The sequence below is a fragment of the Colobus angolensis genome, unplaced genomic scaffold, assembly GCF_000951035.1.
Source record: "Colobus angolensis palliatus isolate OR3802 unplaced genomic scaffold, Cang.pa_1.0 Scaffold86, whole genome shotgun sequence".
Classification (NCBI taxonomy): domain Eukaryota; kingdom Metazoa; phylum Chordata; class Mammalia; order Primates; family Cercopithecidae; genus Colobus; species Colobus angolensis.
The window spans coordinates 9,879,903-9,902,404 of record NW_012122487.1 but is presented as its reverse complement, the minus strand read 5'-3'; the positions used below and the strand labels follow the sequence as shown (position 1 = coordinate 9,902,404).

Sequence of the window (22,502 nt, the reverse complement as noted above, 5' to 3'; positions counted from 1 at the left end):
TGGTTTTCAAAAAGCTATGCAAGCTGTCTTAGTTCTTACTTCCCAAGGGTAGAGAGATTCTTCATATTCCTTATGGACTCTAAATGATTAAGATTAAATACAGACATTGTTGTTTGAAAAAGAACCCCATCTTAAAGCATGCTTATAGAAGACAATTATACAATTAAATATAAAATTAAAAATATGGAAAAGTTAATGAGGAATCCATAATGATGAAATTCTTAAAATATGTTCTAACTAGCATGCCTTAAATAAATTGTTCCTAGGCTGAGGAAAAGGACTGTGGACTCTTCTACTCACTAGCAAATGCTGTTTATATTTTTGGACATACCAATAGCTTTTTTAAAAATCTTATAAATTAAGCCTATAGCTAGCTTGTTGTAGGTACAGCACTTTAAATTGGCTATAAAAAAAGCTTTTCCAAAATAATAAAATAAAACATCCATAAGGGACCATACCACTAATCCAAAGGCCCTGTATCAAATTTTTAAACAGGTTTGACTAAGTTTTGTTTCTTTTTACACTGTAAAATTTTGAGATTCTAAATTTTTCCCTGCAGGAAATCTTGTCCAATTTTGTAGCTCCTGAAAAATGACTTAACATATTAACAATAATTATATGGGTTTAAATTATTTTAATAGCTTTACCAGTATTGCAATATCTTTACTCTTATTCTAAACCTTCTTAAGATAGAATAGGTATAATTATAACTAGACCATCTTGTTAATTGAATCCCTTGATTGCAAATCACTGACTTATCATAGATGATAGGGCTTCTGCATACTCCCTAAATTTTTTTTTAGTAGTTATTTTTGTTGTAGTCAATGAAATTAAACTTATGAAATACATGCTTATTAATTTTCATGTGTACTTTATGTACTTCTCTAAAACTATTTTATATTTCACAACAAAAAAATGCAAACAGAAATATCAGTGCTCTATAGCATACACATTTAAAATGTCCCATTTTCAAAAGACAATCATGTGCAATTTGTGTTCAAAGAAAAAAAAATAGGCTTTACTAACCAAAGTTCACTAATATTTTTATGTATATTGTTAAGGGTTTCCATGGAGTTTCAATTTGAGCCTATTTTCCTTTAAATATAATGAAACCTCAAATTGGACAAAAATATTTAATGACCTGTTCCTGTAGGGAGTTTTGAAAAGAAATGATCAACTGTTAACCATTTGGCATTACCTCAGGCCATAAACTAATAAGCCAGCTGCTGACCACTATTAATGAATGTTTAGGGGAAAAGAGGGTGGTTAAAATTTGCAAGCTTACCTTTGCAAACACTGTTTTAACATAAATGGGTAAGTCTCCATGAGGGCTGCCATATCCTCCAACTATACTGAAGCCTAAGCCATCTGGTCCTCGCTCTAGTGTAATAGACTTACATTGAGGAGGTCTACGGTGAAGGAAAGGAAAAACAGGATTTAAATTTAAAAAAACCCTATCTATATCTATATCTATATCTATATCTATATATATGTTATGAACTATCTGACATCCACCTAGAGTTAGCATAATTCTCTTTGTCACTGACAAGGAGTATATTATGGGTATTTTTGAGATGCTTAGATTGTCAGTGCACGCTGTGCTCGGTATTTTAAATTTACATAATCTAATGAAATCCTACTTAACACCCTAATTCTATTACTCATTTACAGTTCCCTTAAACTAACATATTCATGGCATGTTCTCATTGTACAGAGAAGCTCATTCTTTTTCCAGTTTATTTAAAGTGAGAGGGCAAAGTCCAGGGGACAGTAATAGAATAAATCGTAAACATCAGTATACCCAAGCTCAGAGAGAAAAATCAATTATAAGCAATGGAAAAGCTGCATCAAATTATTTAAATTTTCTAATGTGCCTTTCTCTATTTTCCAATGCTTTTGTATCCAATTGTTGTTACTTAATACTGTGAATTTTTTCAATCCAAAGTATAATATGTTAAATGAATAGGCAGTGCTGGAAATTTTAAAATCACAGATTTGACTTGCTCCATATTACATTAAGTGGTAACATTAAGACTGAAATATCTTCCGCCCCAAAATCAGAGCTGAAACCATGGGAAGGGTAGTAGCATGCATATCTATCTAGCTAGTTATCTATTTCTCTACTTATCTTTGATCAGCTAACTCCATGCCATAATTATTTAAGTTCAGAAGCACCTGATATTTGTAATTCATACTTCATATATCCTATCATTTTACCTGTACGTAATTCCTAGAAACACGGGACAGAGAACACAGCTGTCAGGAAGACTTGATTCAAAAGTAAAAAATGATAACACTAATCATCATGTATGAACGCACCCTAAATCATCCTGAAATATACCGCTTGACGTCAGCCCAGTGAAAGAAAGACTGGAACTTGCAGGCTCCTGCTGATGACCTGTGACCACACTCACATCTCCTCCAGCAACCACCTGCGCACAGGAGAAGGATAAACAGAAAAAATCCATGTTCCTAGGGCTAAGGAAAGTAATTTTTCTTCAAAAAGAGCACTTGGATTAAAATGTACATTTTATTGTCCATTTAATCATTTCTGTTAACATAAAATACAACCAAAGAGAATGAAATTTCACAAGGTCCAGAGGCCTCTTAACTGTCCTGACAGTAAACACATTCTTCTAATTCTATTCTACAAAGTTTTTTTGACATTTTTAAAATGTGGTCTCATATGTAATTATTTTTTAAAGATCTTTAGAATACAAGCCACTTGCTAGCACTACTTAAAATTCTAGCAAATAATCATGTACTGCTAAGGCCTGGATTTTTTTCCCCTTAAAGTATAAAACAATCAATGCATCCGAGTAAAATGTTACAAAATATGTTTCATATGCACTTTCTTGGAACTCTTAATCATTTACGTTCAAGAGAAATATTAAATAAAATAATAGCAAAATATTTGATCATTTTTACTGCTTTAACATCAAAGTTCACGTGTCTTCAAGCTACCTATATTCTGAATTATGCTTGGGATAAAAATCTTACCTGCATTTCAATGGAGCCAGATGCATTTTTCAGTAGGTTAACTGCTTGGGTGTGAGTCATGCCCTCAGTGGATGTGCCACAGATAGTGACAATCCTATCCCCAACCTGCAAGGGAGAGAAAGAAACGGCCATCTGCTAAAGCAGCCATGGAGAGTGGGTCTTTGAGACCTGAGTATTCATTTCCTTCTCCACCTTGCACATGACATATATACTGCTACCAGCCACTGAAATATAACTAAGGAAACCACTAATTCCAAGAAGTCCAATAAGCAGCAACCACAAAAAGAAGCAGTGCATAATGGTTGAGTTCCATAGTGTCCAGGGGAGAGGGAGGAAGAAGGAGAAAGTCACTCTTCCCTGCTCTTCATTTCTCTTGGGTGAGACATTACTTCCTATTAAAAGAAAAAAAAAATCACTATCATTTGGAAACTGAAATTTCTCTGGACATTACTATTATAATCATTAGATGTGACTCTAAGTCAGAGGTTGGCAGACTAAGGCCCAGAGGCCAAATTTGGCCCACTGCCTGTTTTGGTTAATAAAGTTTGGTTGGAAGACAGCCATGCTTATTTGGCTGCTTTCACAGGGCAGAGTTGAGTAGCTGCAACAGAGACTCACAGGTCCCACAAAGCCTAAAATATTCACTATCTGTTCTTCCAGAAGTTTACTGACCCTGTGCTATGTATACAATCAGGTTTTAAGTGTCAGCCATAAATCTGGATATCAAAGGAGGCTGAACCATTCCCAGCCTAAAGACTATTTAAACTAAAATGTGGTTATGTTCTGAGACCTATTTGAGGTATGAAACCATAGAGATTTTTGCTTTAGAGAGACTGAGTTGCCTTAATGGAATATTCATGTAATTTTAGAGCTGGGCAGTTGGCATAAATTCCATCGTAGTGCTCCACAATTTGGATAATCCCTCAGCTTTGAGGCAACTTGCATATTGTTTTATAACATTGTAACTCATATTTATATTAAACTTCTGCAAAATTATCAGTGAATGCAAATAAGTAATACTTTTCAATTTAACAGAGTTAAATCAGCATTTAAACCAATAAAATATATAAGACAAAAATTTCACTTCATACTGGTGTTCTGAAAATACTTTGTTCTCTTTTAGCTTGTTCCACAGAATTTCAACATATAAAAATATGTATTAAGAAACAACTATAAATCTTACTATTTCATTTAACTGCAAATCTGCATTTTCTCTTTTAATATTCCTTATCTTTTACTCCAAGCAAGCCTTGCTGTGTTTGGATTAGATGATTTAAAAGTAAATATAGACATTTAAAACTGCCTTGCAACAGGTAGCCAGGTTCAAAGGTTTATAAAAACACTTCTGCACATTTTGCTAGGGCTTCTAGGGTTGTTAGTACGACTTACTCTGAGTTTTTGGGTCTGTGCTGCGACTCCAGTTGGGTGCATCATTGCAATAAATATAGGCACATCACCAAGTGGGCTGCCCACTCCTCCAGCGATACTGATTCCCAGTGAGTCAGTAGGGCCCTGCCATGGAACAGATATAAAATTTTGGTCAAAGCGATATTATTCATTGACCTTTTGTTTATTCTTTGGCATGATATCTATAGTCAACTCTGATCTTCTAAGTGGAAGGGCGAAAATGAAGTGCAAGAAAACTGCATTACTTTATTTGATGCAGGTGCTTAGTGTGGCTTAGGAAAATAAGCATCTGTTCAGGAAGTAAAATAAATCAAGACATTCTAAATGAAAATCATGTTGCGGAACTGATGAAAAGCAGGTAAATTCACGAAGTGAAAAGACCACACTTTTGGAATCAGAGTCCTGTGTTCAAAGCCAGGAAGTCATACTTGTAAATGCAGGAACTTGAAATAAGTACACTCCACTCAATAAATCATTAGATCTTCATTTACAAAATGGAGACAACAGTGCCTCTCACAGAGGGCTGTGGTGAATATTAAATGACATGATGATGACATGAAGTGTCTATAAGAGTGCTCAGAACAATAGTAAAGGCTCAATAAATCACAGCTGCTTTTACTTTGTCTCTTGTGCTTGGCTGTCGGGGGAATCCGTTTCAAAACTAATAAGTATCTGCTGAAGTGAAAGGTTTACTTATCAGTGTAGAAGTGAGAGGCATCGTACTATTTTGTGTGGGGTCAAGCTGATGCTATTTTCAGCAAAAGAGAGTATGCAAACAATGATTTTTCAAATGAGGTACTATGATCAGGAAATTCATTAAGGACTGCATTATGTTATTTCACATGTAATATGTAATAATACATGCTTTTTTGAGATGAATACGTTAAAACAGTAAGAAAGTTAACAAGAAAATGCATAAGTAGATGTCTCTGAAAACACCAGAGTTTATATTGTTTTCTCTCCCCAAGTTACCTTTTTTATTTCAACTGTTCTCAATCCCTGTATTTCAGATGCCACTGTAAAGGCAAAAAAGATAAAATAGGGTTATTTTATGTTCATTCACTTTTTATCTTCATTAAAATATCTAAAGCTGGGTGGGACTAAATAGAGTAACCTAGGTTTCTTTCTTATTTTTTTAAGGGGGTGCTCAAAGCTGCAAGTACACATGATTAGAACTGTCTCACATAGGAACTATTTATTTTTCCAGTTGGAAAAACGTATATACCATCCCATTCTTCCTTCTCATTTTAAGTGTTGATTATATAACTACATAATCCACTTTGAATGAGTCAAGGGCAAAATGTGCTTTGCATAGAAAGACACATGTGCACAGCTGAGAGGAATAAAGTCATGGATGCATTAAAAATATTCATGAACTTAAGTGCCTAAATTTCTAGAATATTAGTCACATTGCAAACACAGATTGCCATATGGTTAGTTTCTTCAATTTGAACAACTCTCAACCAATGCACCAAGCCAAAAATTCCTCTGCAGCATGATTTCACGTAATTAAAACACAGGAGGATCACATTAATTTTCTCAAATTTTTGCAATCTTCATGGAAAAAGAAGGCTTCACTTAATGGCATCTTCTGATTTACTGGTGTTACATTAAACACAGAAAAGGAATAAAATCAAATACACCAATCTGCTTAGTAAGAAAAAAAATTACAGAATCCTGATTAAAATGTTTAGTGTATCTTGTAGGGTAAACATCAAATGGGAAAAGCTGCCATAGGCACAACTTTATGTTGTTCAGACTTTTTGCTAACACATGTTTTTGTACCTATATTAGGATATGGGATGATGTGGGGGAAAAGAAAGCTCAGAGGTAAACAAGAAAAAAAAATCAGTGTTGACAGCCAAAATTCAAACCATGTTTAAAATACTGAACCAATCTTACATGCATTCTTCTTTGAGCTACTTTCCAGTGACTCAGATGTACTGGATCCAGAGAGTGGAAAAGTGAAAGATGACAGGCTGCCTTCACTCACCTACAAATACACAACTATTTCAGAATGTTTTCCAAGTAACATACTCCCTAAATACCACTTATTTCAGAATTTAATCTAGAGACACATACCTGTTAAGCAATAGTGGCATTTGATAATTTGATGAGCAATTTAAACACAGTTTCTACTGGTGTTTTTTTTTTTTCTTTTAAAAGGAGAATTTGTCTAGTGACATAAATAAATTAAAGCTAAAAGGGTAGATGAAATTGATTCCAATCTACTTAAAATTTTAGTGGATAGTCATAATCTAATTCAAACTAATCTTTAAATTTAAACTGATGTTGTAGGAAGACTAGGACTTAAACAAAAACTGTAGAATTAGGGTCAGCTAATAGGAAACTTATGGTAGTAATTTAGAAAATTAGTATCGGGTCTTTTTTTTCTTTTCTTTTTTCCTTTGAGACAGAGTCTCACTCTGCCACCCAGGCTGGAGTGCAGTGGCGCATCTCCGCTCACTGCAAGCTTCGCCTCCCGGGTTCACGCCATTCTCCTGCCTCAGCCTCCCGCGTAGCTGGGACTACAAGCACCCGCCGCCATGCCCGGCTTTTTTTTTTTTTTTTTTTTTTTAGTAGAGACAGGGTTTCACCATGTTAGCCAGGATGGTCTCAATCTCCTGACCTTGTGATCCGCCTGCCTCGGCCTCCCAAAGTGCTGGGATTACAGGCGTGAGCCACCTCGCCCGGCCTACTATGGGGTCTCTAAGGACAGACTGATGAAAATCGGCTTCCACCATCAGTAGACAAGACTGAGGAGAGGGTCAAGAGGTCTTGTCAAGAGTCTTGAAATATTTAACATCATATTTTTATACATGGTGCTGAGTATCTACAGTTCACTTATATGGGACTCTTCAGTTGAATATTGATTGATGTTGCTATAAAATATTTTAAAAATATGTTATCTTGGTAGGCTTTACATATATTAGGTAGTTACCTTTTGAGATTATGGAAAAAGAATCATGTCAAAAAAGAATGCTTGAAATCAATTTCCTTAGAATAACTTACAAACTACTCAACAGCTACACCTTGTTTACCTGGCTACTCTGATTCCTTGTTCTTCTCTGTCTCAAACTCTTTACCTCAGTCACTATCCCACGCTGCCAGGGGGCCAGACCTTGTACACAGACCCACAGTCAGGGCCATCTATGTGTCCTCTTGGCATGCTGATTGCATCACCCTGATGCACTCCACAGCTACCCACCTGGCTGCTTTGAGAAGGCCTCCTTTCTGAATGGAATGGACCAGCTTTGATTCTTCCAACTTCCAAGGTTACTGTGCCTAGGGAACACTGGGGGTGGGGATGGAGGGGTGTTTTATGGAAATGTTTAAATAAAATGCTATAGTCATCTTTAGGAATACATTTTATTCTTCAAGACTTTTTTGAAAGGCATCTTCCTTTTGGAATTTCTGTAAGCAAGGATACCTCCAATCCCTTGTGGGAAATGGCTTTTTTAGAAAACATTCAAACTAATAAAAATAATAACAAGCAGCAGCAGCAACACCAAGTGTCTGTCTTATCACCTCATGATTTCTATGGAGACTACTTCTACCAAAAAGAAATGGAGAACTGAGCAACTATCTCATGAAACACACTAATTTTGATAGGCCAAACAAGCTGAATAACTGCGGGTTTAAAAAACAAAGTGACTGTAATCCCAGCACTTTGGGAGGCCGAGGCAGGTGGATCATGAGGTCAGGAGATCAAGACCATCCTGGCTAACACGGTGAAACCCCATCTCTACTAAAAATACAAAAAATTAGCCAGGCGTGGTGGCAGGCGCCTGTAGTCCCAGCTACTTGGGAAGCTGAGGCAGGAGAATGGCGTGAACCCGGGAGGCGGAGTTTGCAGTGAGCCGAGATCGCGCCACTGCACTCCAGCCTGGGCGACAGATTGAGACTCCATCTCAGGAAAAAAAAAAAAAAAAAAAAGCAAACACAATGAAACCACCACTACCACCACCTCAGCAACTTGTTTTGCCCTCAATAGAAGAGGTACTTAGAAAATTGGGTAAATTCTCTTATCACCACACTGGGCCTAAATAAACTTATGATATAAAATTTAGATAACTACTGCTATCAACAGGAAACATGAATTGAAGACAATCTTCTTGTACCCCTTTACAAATAAACCATAGGCATGCAAGAAATGATGCACAGTCTAATATGGAAGTAGCACAAGGAGGTGTTTGAGATCCTGTTTTGGAGTCACTGGATTAAATCAAGACTATGTGATTTATTAGCTTTGTGACCGCAATGGATATTTAACCTTAATAAATCTTTTACTCTGAATTTTAAAAATATACAGCATTATAGGTTGTTGAGATAAATAATCCATGAACAACGCTTATGACAGTGTCTAAAATGGAGTAAGATTAACACAAACATTGGGCACTGATATTATTCAGTGATGAAAGTACAAAGGGATGTGTTACTCTTGAAGATGTTGATCATGAATCATACTGTGAAAGGTCAAAACTTGACTTGTAATATCCATAAGTTTGTTTTTTTATTTGTTTGGTTTGGGGTTTCTTTGCTGCAAATTGACCAAATTCTTCTTGAAACTATTTATATTTCAGTTTACATAACTGTAAGGTTAACAAGTCCATACATTAATTATTCACTGTGTAATGTTGCAACCTGTTCACCTACCTGTAACACTTCTCTCAAATATCAAGGGCTTTCTTTTAAAAATTGTTAATTTTTCCAATACAAAAGCAATTTACACCCACTAAAGAAAATTTTGGAAATAAAATGAAAAAAGATGGGGGAAGAAAAGGACCTGTAAGTCCAACAGTTACCTCATAATTAGTGTTTAAAAAACTTAAAAGATTGTGTTTTTTACATAGTTATATCTATGCCGTAAACAATCCTCTGTCTTATATTCTCCACTAATTACAGTAGTCCCCCTTTATTGTAGGGGGGAATATGTTCTAAGACCCCCCACCAATGGATGGCTGACACTATAGATAGTGCTAAACTCTACATATACTATATTTTTTCCTATACATATGGTTTAATTTATAAACGTAAAATAAGGTTTAATTTATAAATTAGACACAATAAGAGGATAATAGTAAAATAGAACAATTATAACAATGTGCTGTAATAAAAGTTATATGAATGTGATCTCTCTCTCCCTCTAAAAATGCCTTATTTTACTATACTGTGGGCAACTGAAACCACATGAAGAGAAACTGCAGATTAGGAGTGACTACTGTATATATTTTATCATGTTAAAATAGTTGTCATGATACTTTGGGAGGCCGAGATGGGTGGATCACGAAGTCAGGAGATCAAGACCATCCTGGCTAACACGGTGAAACCCCGTCTCTACTAAAAATACAAAAAATTAGCTGGGCGTGGTGGCAGGGGCCTGTAGTCCCAGCTACTCTGGAAGCTGAGGCAGGAGAATGGTGCGAACCCGGGAGGGGGAGCTTGCAGTGAGCTGAGATCACACCACTGCACTCCAGCCTGGGTGACAGAGCAGGGCTACCGTCTCAAAAATAAATAAATAAATAAATAAAATAAAATAAAATAAAATAAAATAGTTGTCATGAACATCCTTTCAAACAGATACACGTTTGCCATGCATCCTTACTATTTACACCAAAGTTTATGTAGTTTTTGCCAGCCACGTTGCTTCCAATTTCCCCACTATTACAAATAACACTTCAATGAACTCTATGTGCATGAAGAACTTTATGTGAAGTTGTGTATTAAGGATTATTTATATAAGATTTTTAAATGAAAAATTAATAAAACAAAAATAAGCGGCAGCAACAAACATGTAAGTTATACAAATATTTATGGTGTTCATTATGTACTTTCAGACTAGCTTTTTTTTTTTTTTTTTTGAGATGGAGTTTCATTCTTATTGCCCAGGCTGTACTGCAATGGTGCAATGGTGAGATCTCGGCTCACTGCAATGTCTGCCTCCCGGGTTCAGGTGATTCTCCTGCCTCAGTCTCCCAAGTAGCTGGGATTACAGGCACACGCCACCACACCTGGCTAATTTTGTACTTTTAGTAAGGGGTTTCTCCATGTTGGTCAGGCTGGTCTTGAACTCCCGACCTCAGGTGATCCGCCCGCCTTAGCCTCCTAAAGTTTTGGGATTACAGGCATGAGCCACCACACCTGGCCAGACTAGCTTTTTAAATGACTGGTTTTAAAATTATTTACATTGTTTTATGGATGCTTCCATTTTTCCTCTCTTTAGGATATATAATTCTTAAAGAGATAACAATTGTTTTTAATGTGTCTCCAAAAAGAATGTATTCCTCCTTAAAGAATTCTAATTACATTATGTTTTAAAGACTGAGAACCCTAATGAGAAGTGATAGATGTTAACTTTGCTTTAATAACCAATTTATAAACACATTCATATGTTTGGTTTATGTAAACCAAGGGCCCACTTGAAAATCCCTCCATGAAGCCCAGCCACTCAGAGGCTCCCCTTAGCGTATTAGACCTCCAACAGCTCTACTGCTGCTGGGCACTATCATGCAGGCTTATGTTAATTGCTACCCATGATATGGGTACTGATGATGACAGTTTTCTAGTTAATGTTAAATTATACTTCTTCAGGTCATAAAACACATTAGGTTAGAAAACAAGGAGACAAGCATTGCCTATTTACAGGAATGCAAATTCCCTCTAGAAACTGGAATATTCCCTGACAGAGAATATGCCTAGAGTCCCAGGAATTGTCAAGTGACTTTTCTGTGCTTTACAATTAATTCATTTTTAAAAATGAAACTGGTTCTGCCTTTCCAATTGGATAATGATCCTTCATGGTGAGTTTTCTTTGGAGGAAACCAATTTTATAATGTAAAATGTACTTGAGTTTAGAATGATATCTAGGGATGGAGGCCTTATAATTAGGATAATCCCCAGTGAAGGTACTGCCAAGTGAATCTGCATTAAATTACCTTCGTTGCATAAGGATGACCATTCTGCTTCTGATTTTAAATGTCAATTTCAAATAGTTCAATAATTTTGAGTCAGATTAGTATTTGGAGCAAACATTCCCTTTTATGGAAGATAAATGATAAAGTCTTTCCATTTTAAAAGATTTGAGATGACTTTTTTTTTTTTTTGAGACAGGGTTTCTGTCACATAAGCTGGAGTGCAGTGGCATGACCACAGTTCACTGCAACCTCTGCCTCCCAGACTCATGCGATCCTCCCACCTCAGCCTTCTGAGTAGCTGGGACTATAGGCATGCACCACCATGCCCAGTTAATTTTTATATTTTTTTTTGTAGAGATGGGATTTTGCCATGTTGCCAAGGCTGGTCTCAAACTCCTAGGCTCAAGTGATCCACCCACCGTGGCCTCCCAAAATGCTGGGATTACAGGCGTGAGCCATTGCACCCAGCCTTGAGGTGACACTTTAAATATAAAGAGAAGTCATTAGTAATTTGACTATGATAGCCCAATGTTAAAATTCTCTTTTTTCTTCTATGCTATTACACAGAATTATTTTTGGCATCTTTTACCTTTAGCAAAGCGGCAACCGCTTCCTGGGTGGCATTACGAACATCTTCTCCATTCACCATTAATATCTGGTCTCCCTGCATCAGTCTTCCATTGGCATCTGCAATTCCTCCTTTGACAATGTCTGACACAAATACTCCAGTATCGTTTCTGCACACAATTTTGAATTTCAACATTATCTTTTCCTCAACTGTAATGCAATGCTTATTTAATAAAAAGTTATGTTTTTGCCCAAAATTTTTACTTGTTTTTATGACTTTAAAAGTTTTATTATTTGGAGCAACACTGGGGCAACATTAGAATTATATTTTTTGATAAGTAACAGCTTATGTCTTATAGTGCTTCATAGATTGAAATGATCTCCAATAAACATATTTATTCTTCATCAATTATACACTGTGAGTAGCAGTGTGTATTATCATTCTCATTTTATGGGTCACTCAGCTACTAAGTGGCAAAAGTAAGACTTAAGAATCAGTCCTTGGATGCAAGCTCTGCTGTTCTTTACAAACGAGAATAGAGCTTTGAATGATAGTAACTTGTGGTTAAATAAATATGTTGCTATCACCATCAACATCATTAATATAACTGAAAATCATAACAGATGTGTATCTCAAACTAAACACCATTTATTAACTCAAAATCTAAATACCATTGCTGTGATGTCTTTTATTTGAAATCATTACACATCTTCCACACGAGACAGGTTTATGCAAAATAAACACAACTCTTATTCCCAACCGTTCTTTCACAAAACTATAAAAAAACCTCCAAAACTTCTAAAGATATGAAGATAACCATAAATAGAAATATATAGTAAAAGCTGAACTGTATCACTTGTTCTTGCCAAGGTCATGACATCAAACCACTTCACCATTTGATCTTCCACTTTCCCATCTTTATAAACTGGATATTGGATTAGATGGTCTTTGTACGGTCTTCATAGAGTTTAGGGTTAATTAATGGTGGCTTTTATGATGATCTGGTGACCCCACATCCTGTAGTAGCCATGTTACCCATGTCATATTTCATAAGAACTAGGCTACTGATACTGTATTCCAAAAAAAAATATAATTTTTAGACATATTCCCACTGAGACTCAAATAATATGCTAAACTCTTTGTGTTTAAAAATAATTAGCCTTTAGCTGTCTCTGAGAAAACAAAATGGTGTAAATGCTTTTTATTTCCATACAGAAAAGTCACTGCAGAACCAGGGGTCTATGCTGCTGGTTTGGCAATTCTGAAGAATGCCTATTTCCAAAGAAGGATATCCTGACATAAAGATCACCATTTCACAGATTTCTGACTCACTGGAAAAAATAAGCTGATTTGAAATGGTGGCTATATGAGGCCCAAGGAATGACGAAATCAACTTAGGGCCACTGCAGACTGCAGGTGCGCTTTTTACTGAATGCTGACTTCACAAGTTTAACTAACTGGTAGATTCTGAGATCAGATCCAGATGGGCTTATAATACTAAAAGGAAGAAAGATTTATGAAATTTGCTGGATTATATATTTGTTAGTATCGCTTGTAAATGAATTTGTTAATATTACTTATATGTAAATACTTTTAAAATGAACATATATAAATGAATTAGGTTGTGAATTTTTGTGCATTCACTATTCCATTACCACCCAGGCCCCTTGCTTTAGGTCCTATTGATGGCACACTCTTGTTCACTCTGATCCTTCTCCCTACAGTATCTTCCACTCTCCTTTAATAAACCAATTCTCACTTATCACTTTTAGCCTCAGCTCAGACACCTCTTTTCTTGGAAATTTTCCCTAATTCACTTTCATTAAATAGGGTCAATTGGTCTCTTTCTCCTTTGCTACCATGGGTCCCCCACAACGCATCTTTGTCACTCATCAATAGATTCCTCTGTTGCAAGAATATATTTAATTCAACATTCACCAGACGATGAGTTTTTGGAGGTCAGGAACCATGTCTTCTTTAACCGTGTTTCTGAAAACTACGTATTTCCTAGCACATAGCAGGTGCTCAAAAATATACCAAATGACTTTTTGTTAAGTACCTTCAAAACCTTCCAATATTCTGATTTTAAAAGTCCAAAACTGACATCTTTTTATGGTTCTGTAGTGAGGGGTCTAACAATTACCTATTGAACACTAGCCACTGATAAAAGATTCAGCTACTGCTACTACTCTTTAAAATAATTTAAGTCCCATCATTTCCAAGGGAGCATTGGGTTTGTCTTCCTCAGTCACACCTTTTACCAACAATACTTAATCCTAGGCCTTTTCCCGGCTTCTTCTGCAGCTCAATAGTGAGGGTGTCACACACTTCCTCCTCTTTGTATGGGGCCTCATCTCTGTAGAGTGTCAGGCGCACTCTCTGTGGCGTCTGTCTCAGGACATTGATTGCTTCATCATGTGTGGCCTTTCTCAAGTCAATTCCATTCACCTGGACAGAAATGGGACACTGACTGTGAGGAACATGAGAAGCAAAGGGGAGTAAGGTGGGGAAAGGGAGAGAGAGAAAGAAGCAAAGAAAGAAACACTCCCCCCAGGAGCCTTTTCTCTGTTAATTTTGAAGGTCAAAAACAGGCATTCTATACCTCTAAGATCTGATCTCCAGCCCAGAGTCTTCCATCTTTACATGCTGCTCCTTCTTCATAAACTTCATGGATAATAATGGCACCCTAAGGGCCCAAACAAAACATACCCACACTTATCCCATTCTCCTAGGAATGGTGAGCAGAAATGGAGTCCAAACACATTACACTTTGACAGACAGCAATAAGGATTATAAACTCTGGCTCTACAGGTACAAGCCCCATATAATTCAAGGGAAAGTGTAACAACAGTTTTTGCTAAAAGGCTCAAAGGAGCTTATACATTTTTCCTAATGATAGAGAAGATTAAAGAAAAAACTATAAAATAAAACATGCATACATAGATGAGAGACAACTTTCTTATCCATAAATGAAATTATTTTTAAGGTATTTTTGGCATTTAGAAAATTTTGTCTACAAAGTATCTAATATTTCAAACTCTCTCTTTTTTTTTTTTTTTTTTTTTTGAGATGCAGTCTCACTCTGTCACCCAGGCTGGAGTGCAGTGGTGCAATCTCAGCTCACTGCAACCTCTGCCTCCCATGTTCAAGATATTCTCCTGCCTCAGCCTTCCAAGTAGCTGGGATTACAGACGCCACCATGCCAGGCTAGTTTTTGTATTTTTAGTAGAGTTGGGGTTTTGCCATATTGAACAGGCTGATCTCAAACTCCTGGCCTCAGGTGATCCACCTGCCTCAGCCTCCCAAGGTGCTGGGATTATAGGCATGAGCCATCGCACCTGGCTCAGACTCCTCTTAAAATGGGTTTAACTCAACCTGGATATCAGCAAAAAGGAAATTAAAATGTAGCAAGGACTGGTGAACTGATAGAAACACTTTGAAATTTCAAGGTCAAAATCACCAGTGTAGCAGAATCTTGCTAAGTCAGTATTTACTGGCTTGCTCAAAGGAAAACCCCCCGTACCCAACTGAATATTTGCCTTATAAATTAAAATAACAAACAAATACAAAATTTCTCGGCCTTCACATTTCCTTCACTAGAACTGCTAGAAACCTCCCCATAATGGTCTCTGAGACCTGGCTGAAGGACCGCCTGTGCAGAAGCACCTCTGAGTGGTGCTCACCAGCAGTGTGTCTGAACCCCCAACGATGCTCAGGCCCAGCCCTGTTCGCCCTTTGGAAATCTCGATGGTTGTTTCACAGCCAGGGATAATGGGGCAGGTCGCAGGATCAGAAGCAAAAATTGCTGGTGTTGATGATCTGCTTGTATCTAAAAATAAGTTAAAAATGAAATACAAATAAAAATTGGTTACAAGGCATATCCATCAAACTCACCACACAGATTGACTCTGAGGGATGGGCAGGGAAATGGGTCCAAGACCGTGGACAAAAAGAGACTTTATATTTACCTCAATCTTTTAATTATATTTAAAAGTAAAACAAATGTGATTAAATCACCATTGTTAATTTAAGGTAGTGGGCAGAAAATTACCTATTTAATTATTTTCTATACTATCCTGCATGTTTTAAATTGCTAGAGATATAAAGGATAGGATATGAAGAAGAGAGAACAGAGTTAAATCGAACCTCAAGTTTCACTTTGATACTATCCATTTCAATAAAGCCAAACACATTTCTTATGAATTAAAAGATTTATAAAACTCAGAACAGAGATATGTTGCAAAGACCTAGAAGTACATTCAGGGAAGACCACAAAACACATCAATAATTTTGGTTGTGATGCCTGCTTTTCAGGGCTTTTTACATTTTTGTTTCCTTCTTATCCTAGAGCATCTCTTCTTATGTAATCAATTCTAAGCAAAAAAAAGGACCATTTGCAGTTTCCTCCTTGGGTCTCACTTGATGTTTTATACATTCAGATGTCAAATCCTGGTGCATATATGTTCCGAAATGAATAGGTAAGAATAGATCACGAGAAAAGGGGAATATAATTTCACACGTTATTTTATGAGAGTCTTCATATCATATCATATGTTTTATGATAAAACAAAGAGCATACAGCAAAATAGCATGTTTTGGGAAAGCTAGGACACTTGGTATAGTAGCGTATGCTTTAGACAAGATGTTCTCTTTTTAGGAAATCAGAAACAGACTATTTTCTTGCTCCTTAAATGGTAAGAACAGGTGTAAGATATTTTCTTTTATGTTAAGTTTTCATTTAGCATTTCATATTTTTATAGACAACACTATTTAGGGATCAACATAAAATTGAAAAATGAGAAAATTTCCATAAAATCTTTTAGCACTTCAGTGAATTATCCAGTCTTTCTAAATAAAGGATTATTTTCGGAGATGTATTACTTTAAGACTTTTTCATCCAAGTACATTACAAATGTTTTAAACTAGTGTTTCCTTAAAAAACTGTTAAAAGAACAGTTTGGAGGCCAAAAGAAATTTCTCCCCCCACTCCCTGTTACAGAAAAAGCCAATGCCTTTAAGTAATTTTTTAAAGTTTTGATGCTGCAGAGCTTGAAACTTACTGTTTTATTACACATCAGTGTATTCTTTCTCGAAAAGTAACTCAAAGGAATAATGTACCTCCGTATACTAGACTGGAGGTGTAATGACACATTAAAGTGTCATCCTATGGTTCACTTAACCTAAATCCATTTCCATTATGACAGGACCCACTATTACACCTAAAGCACAGAACTCAGATCTGCTATGTAGACCACGGCAATGACTAAAGAGTTTCTTATAGGGGCAGGCAGTACTGATCCCACCTATGAAACAGGATAATTGCACATTCATTCTACAGATAAGAAAACTGAAACTTAGGGAAGTTAAATTATTTTCCCAGTTTAAAAAAATAATCTACAAAATGATATTTCTAATTCATTAGTCAGATGCCTGGAATCAAGGTGCCCTTAGCAATAGATTTTTGGAGAGCAAAGAATACCATTCCCTTGTTTTAGAGATGAAGAAGCTGAGGCTTTGAGTGGATAGGTTTACTAAGATGCCACAGCTGCTTAATGTACAGCACATAGATTGCCTGCCTAACAGTCCAGTACTCTTTTTCTAGAAGTGCTCTCTTTATACCCTGCCCTCACCATAGGGATCCCTGACTACCACCTGCCAAACAATGAGCCACAGGCAGGCAATCTATGTGCTGTACATTCTCCCAAGCAGAAACCCTCTGCTGAGTTCAGGTGTTCCATATGTGCAGGACTCTCACGAGCCCAGAGGCCTTACTTCGGATAGACTCTGGTTCCGGGGAGCCAGACTGTGGGACCATCAGAGACTGGGAGCTGTTCTTTTTTTCTCCACTGGCTGCACCAGCTGCTGAAGGAACAGCCTGGGAATCTGGATTCTCAGCATGGATGGTAAGTTTTACTGTTGTCTTTGTTGTCTTCAGAAGGCTAATAAACTGGCAGGGTGTATGTGTGGAAGAGAAACAAAATTCAAAGGTGAATTAGTTGACATACCAATGAGTCACCAGTACCAATGGAATCTAATTCTCTCTGTGGTTAAGTGGAGAGAGAGATGCAAATTATTCCTTTGTCAGGACTTGGGTAAAGAAAGAAATGGCTCTAATTTCTCTCTAGCTTTTCCAAATGCCTGATGTAGATTAGGGCCATGGTTAATTTCTAGCTCTGACCAGATTTTTCCGTATATAAGACTTTCAACTTTTTGCATCTCTAATCTCATCCGTTTTTCTGGATGCCCACAACCTTAGAAGATATATGGGTTATTTTACCTACTTCCTGATTCTATAGAAGCAGCTTACACAAACAGTTTTAATAAAATAGAAACACATATGTTACAAGCAGAATAAGAAAAGCATGCAACAAAAAAGTCAAGGCAAATGAAAAGTTAAAACATAGATTTATGGCTTAAAGGATCTGGCCTAAATACTTATTAAAAACTGAATTTTTAAAAAGTAACTTTAAGCTTCTTACTGGACAATGAAGAAATGATTAACAGTTATATGATTCTCCCTCACTATAGGAAAGAAAAAGCATACCATATTTCAAGGAAACAAAGCTTTTTTCTGGCAGTTATAAATAAAAGGCCTCAAATGAGATACTAAATAAATATTAAGATCTCTTTTGAGGAGAGGAAACTCAAGTACAAGATATGTCTAACCCTAATAAAAGTTATATATTTAATGGTTAAGTCTTACAATCTGTTTACAAAGTAGTATACACAGTGGATATTTATAACAGCAAACATTCATTAAAAATATTTTCACACTAACAGTCACTATTAAGGAGTTTAAAGTTTTCCTAAGGAAAAAATGGAAATATTTATCAAAAATGCCCAGTGAATACTGAATAATTTGTGTGGCAACAAAAAACACCTTAACACTACCTGGAAAATAAGAAATAGAAATTGAAGAACTTGTTAATAATCTCTTCTTTTCCTTAAGAACATGTCTTTTACAGCTACAAAACCCTAATTCCCTATGATTTGCAGACACAAACACTTTAATCATGCCCAAGGATGGGCCTATATTACCATTTGCTTTATTTTGGAAAATTACCTTTTCAACAGGGTAACCAACAACAATTTCATCATCTACAGCCAATATCTGATCTCCAACTTTGAGTCGTCCATCCTAAATGGAAACGTAGAAGAATTTGAGTGATATTCCAAAATAATTCCCTCCCCAACTACTTAATGACAGCAAGAAAGGTAAACCTCACCGTGGCTGCTACCCCATGCTCTGTTAAACTCTTTATGATGACTCCACTGAGTGTATCTTCTTCGCTGATAGCAATACCCAAACCCCCCTGATCCTAGAAAAGTAAAAACAAAAATGCTCAGAAGACTTGAGATAGATTAATTTTATCCAAATGGATACCAAGGGTAAGAAAAGCAATTAAAACTCTTCTAAAGTCCAGAAATCTAAGACCTTAGATCTTACATCTAAGATCTTAGAAATCTTGTCTTTTCTTAAGCAAACTTTCAAATTTTCCTAATAGGAATAAATTTTCCTCCACCAAATATTCAAGTGTTGTCGCTCTTCCCATATGTCTGACATCTTTAGTAACTTTAGCAAAATATCTAGACAGCAAAAATACATTCAATAATTCAACCAAAACATTCAGCATTTACAAATTTTGTCTAATGACTGAGTAAGTCATTCAAAACCAACCAAAGAATCCCGCCTCCTCTCTGGCCTGTGGCTTGGAAATAACAAGAGGATCTAGCCCCTTCATTCTTTTCTGCCCCTCTTCTTCCTTTAGCAGGCAGACTGCCATTACTGGTGCAGACTCTGTCCTTTTGGGGGCTGAACACTCAGAGTTGTTTCTACAGAGAACAGCATTTCAATCTGCTGCAGACTGAAAATGCCTCTCAGTCCCAAGACAAGCTCCGAGAACCTGCCAAGACTAGGCAGCTACACCTACTTTGCTACATTTTCCACATTTCCCTTTATCAAAACCAAATGTTCAGAAATATTGGCTTTTAGCTTTCTTTAATGTTTACTTTAATAAAATTAAAATCGAGTTTTTAACATTTTCATGCTGGCCAGAGCCAGCAACCTAATTTTTTCTCCAGAGAAAAGTTACAAAAAGCAAAGAAAAGAAAAGGGAATCTTGACATGGTTTCTCTGAAATATACACATGAGTTAAATGTGCCATCAGAGATGTTTATGGTAATGGCTAGGACACCAAGGTAGGTTTCAACATCATTTTAAAGATTATCAACCTGCGGCTCTTCTGAGGTAGATTATTAATGCCTGATGAGTTTGAAACTGTCACTGACCATCTCTCTGCTACCTCTTTCTTTCCAGATAATCAGTCATGTGTATCTGCCAGAGTAAGCTGCACCTTTAGAGTGGGCAGAATTGACTTTACCTTCTACCTAATAATAGAAATTTGGATATGGCACTTAACATCTCTAATCCTCAATTTTCTTACCTACGAAATCTAGATTTTCTTGTCTACAAAATGGAATAATAATACTTGTCACATAACAGTCAGGAAAGTACTTTATTGGTACAGTGGGTATTTGCTGATTGTTTACCTAATACTGCTTCCCATCTTACCCCTCTACACAAATTGATTTTTATTAGAATATCTAGCCTTCCCACCCACCCCTCTCTTCCCCCAACCTCCATATTCTCTCTCCCACCTTCTTCCCTCACCATGTTTCAGGCTGTAGATTAAAAATATGAGCAGAAATTCTTTGATACTTCTCCCTTCAAGAAGGAACCTAAGAGCAGGGGCTAGACTTAATGACTTGATTCTAACAAAGAGAATAAAGCAGAAGTAATGGTGTATAACTTCACAGTCAGGTCAAAAAAGGCAAAGGGGCTTCCTCCTTGCTGTCTCTCTTGGATAACTTGCTCTGCAAGATGCCAGCCGCCATTGTCCTAAGAAAACTCAAGCAGCCCCATTTAGAAGAAATAAGGCTTCTTGCCAACAGCCATTTGGGTAAATCATCTTGGAAGCAATGTCCAGCTCAGTCAAATTTTGAGATGACTGTAGCCCTAGCTGGCAATGTGTCCACAATTGCACAAGAGATTCTCAGCAGATCCCCCAGCTAAAATGCTCTGAAATTCCTAACCCATCTCAAGCAGCCCCATTTAGAAGAAATAAGGCTTCTTGCCAACAGCCATTTGGGTAAATCATCTTGGAAGCAATGTCCAGCTCAGTCAAATTTTGAGATGACTGTAGCCCTAGCTGGCAATGTGTCCGCAATTGCACAAGAGATTCTCAGCAGATCCCCCAGCTAAAATGCTCTGAAATTCCTAACCCATAGAAACTGTGAGACCATAAATGCCTGTTGTTTAAGTTGTGAAGTTTTGTGGTAATTTGTTACATAGCAAAAGTTAAGGAGCTCCAAGAATGGGGTTTGAACAACTGAAGTCAATTCTACAATTACAGTCTCATGGTCACAGTCCCTGGCTCAAAAGTAGACACATGATCTGAACTGATTCAATTAGGATGAATCTTGGAACTTTTGCTCAGAAGGCTTGAATAGCCATTCTCTCCCTTCCCCCAAGATACATATAAAAGAAGTAGTGCATGGCCCAACTATGGTTGGCAGCCATTCTAAAACCATGAGAAAGACAAGTCTTGGGATAAAGCTGACACTGAATGGCACAGTATCACACAGACAGGGAAAGAAACAGACTCTTGATGACACTATTCAGTCATAGAACCAACTACCCTTGAAGGTTGCTGACCTGAGTCCATAAATCCTCTTCCTTGATGAAACCTAATAGAATTAGTTCATTTTTTTCTGTTATTTGCAATAAGAGGAGTTCTAAAAGAAACAATAGCAACAAATCTGCATGCATAATATGCCCAAACTCAACTGGAATACTACAAAAACAACTATATACACATCAACAAACAATTTAGTGGTATCAGAAAAGCAGGATGAGGCTGGGTGTGGTGGCTCAGACCTGTAATCCCAGCACTTTGAGAGGCTGAGGCAGGTGGATCACCTGAGGTCAGGAGTTCAAGACCAGCCTGGCCAACATGGCGAAAGCCCATCTCTAATTAAAGTACAAAAGTTAGCCAGGCGTGGTGGTGCACACCTGTAATCCCAGCTACTTGGGAGGCTGAGGCAGGAGAAGCGCTTGAACCTGGGAGGTGGAGGATGCAGTGAGCTGAGATCACACCACTACATTCCGGCCTAGGCAACAGAGTGAGACTGAGTCTCAAAAAAATAAATAAAAATAAATAAATAAATAAATAAGAAAAACAGGATGACAAATAAGAAAGGATAACAGCATATGAGTGTGCAATTTTTTATTTAACTGCTCAACTTTCCAACTTACTTTTACCAGAGTGCATATAGTCCTTCGCAAGAAGAGATCTGAGATACTTTGTTTGGGGCTAGTTATTAAAACACTATCATACAGGAAACAGAAAACAAATTAAGGAAATATATTTTCGTGTTTTTTTTTCTGTTTTAAAATATTATTTTAAAAGTTTTTTAGAGATGGGGTCTTGCTATGTTTCCCAGGCTGGTCTTGAATTCCCACCTCAGCCTCCCACATAGCTAGGACTACAGGCATGCGCCATTGTGCCTGGCTTCAAGGAAATATATTTTTGAACGAGCTGTATAATTCAGCA

General features: G+C 36.9%; 1 protein-coding gene across 3 annotated transcripts in view; it reads right to left on the bottom strand.

Annotated features, from left to right (window-relative positions):
- MPDZ (multiple PDZ domain protein) overlaps positions 1–22,502 on the bottom strand; it is a 145,080-nt gene that overhangs the window by 1,958 nt on the left and 120,620 nt on the right. For 2 of the 3 annotated variants that reach the window (XM_011930404.1, XM_011930406.1), the window contains 13 exons: positions 19,116–19,208; positions 18,953–19,027; positions 17,662–17,836; positions 15,573–15,718; positions 14,492–14,575; positions 14,144–14,337; positions 11,911–12,058; positions 6,310–6,400; positions 5,380–5,423; positions 4,390–4,512; positions 3,001–3,105; positions 2,320–2,432; positions 1,286–1,409 (listed from right to left, as the gene is read on the bottom strand). In XM_011930404.1, the coding sequence (XP_011785794.1) occupies positions 1,286–1,409; positions 2,320–2,432; positions 3,001–3,105; positions 4,390–4,512; positions 5,380–5,423; positions 6,310–6,400; positions 11,911–12,058; positions 14,144–14,337; positions 14,492–14,575; positions 15,573–15,718; positions 17,662–17,836; positions 18,953–19,027; positions 19,116–19,208 (1,515 nt within the window). Of the gene's footprint in view, positions 1–1,285; positions 1,410–2,319; positions 2,433–3,000; positions 3,106–4,389; positions 4,513–5,379; positions 5,424–6,309; positions 6,401–7,615; positions 7,703–11,910; positions 12,059–14,143; positions 14,338–14,491; positions 14,576–15,572; positions 15,719–17,661; positions 17,837–18,952; positions 19,028–19,115; positions 19,209–22,502 lie in introns of all 3 variants that reach the window. The other variant, XM_011930405.1, reaches the window with a different exon arrangement.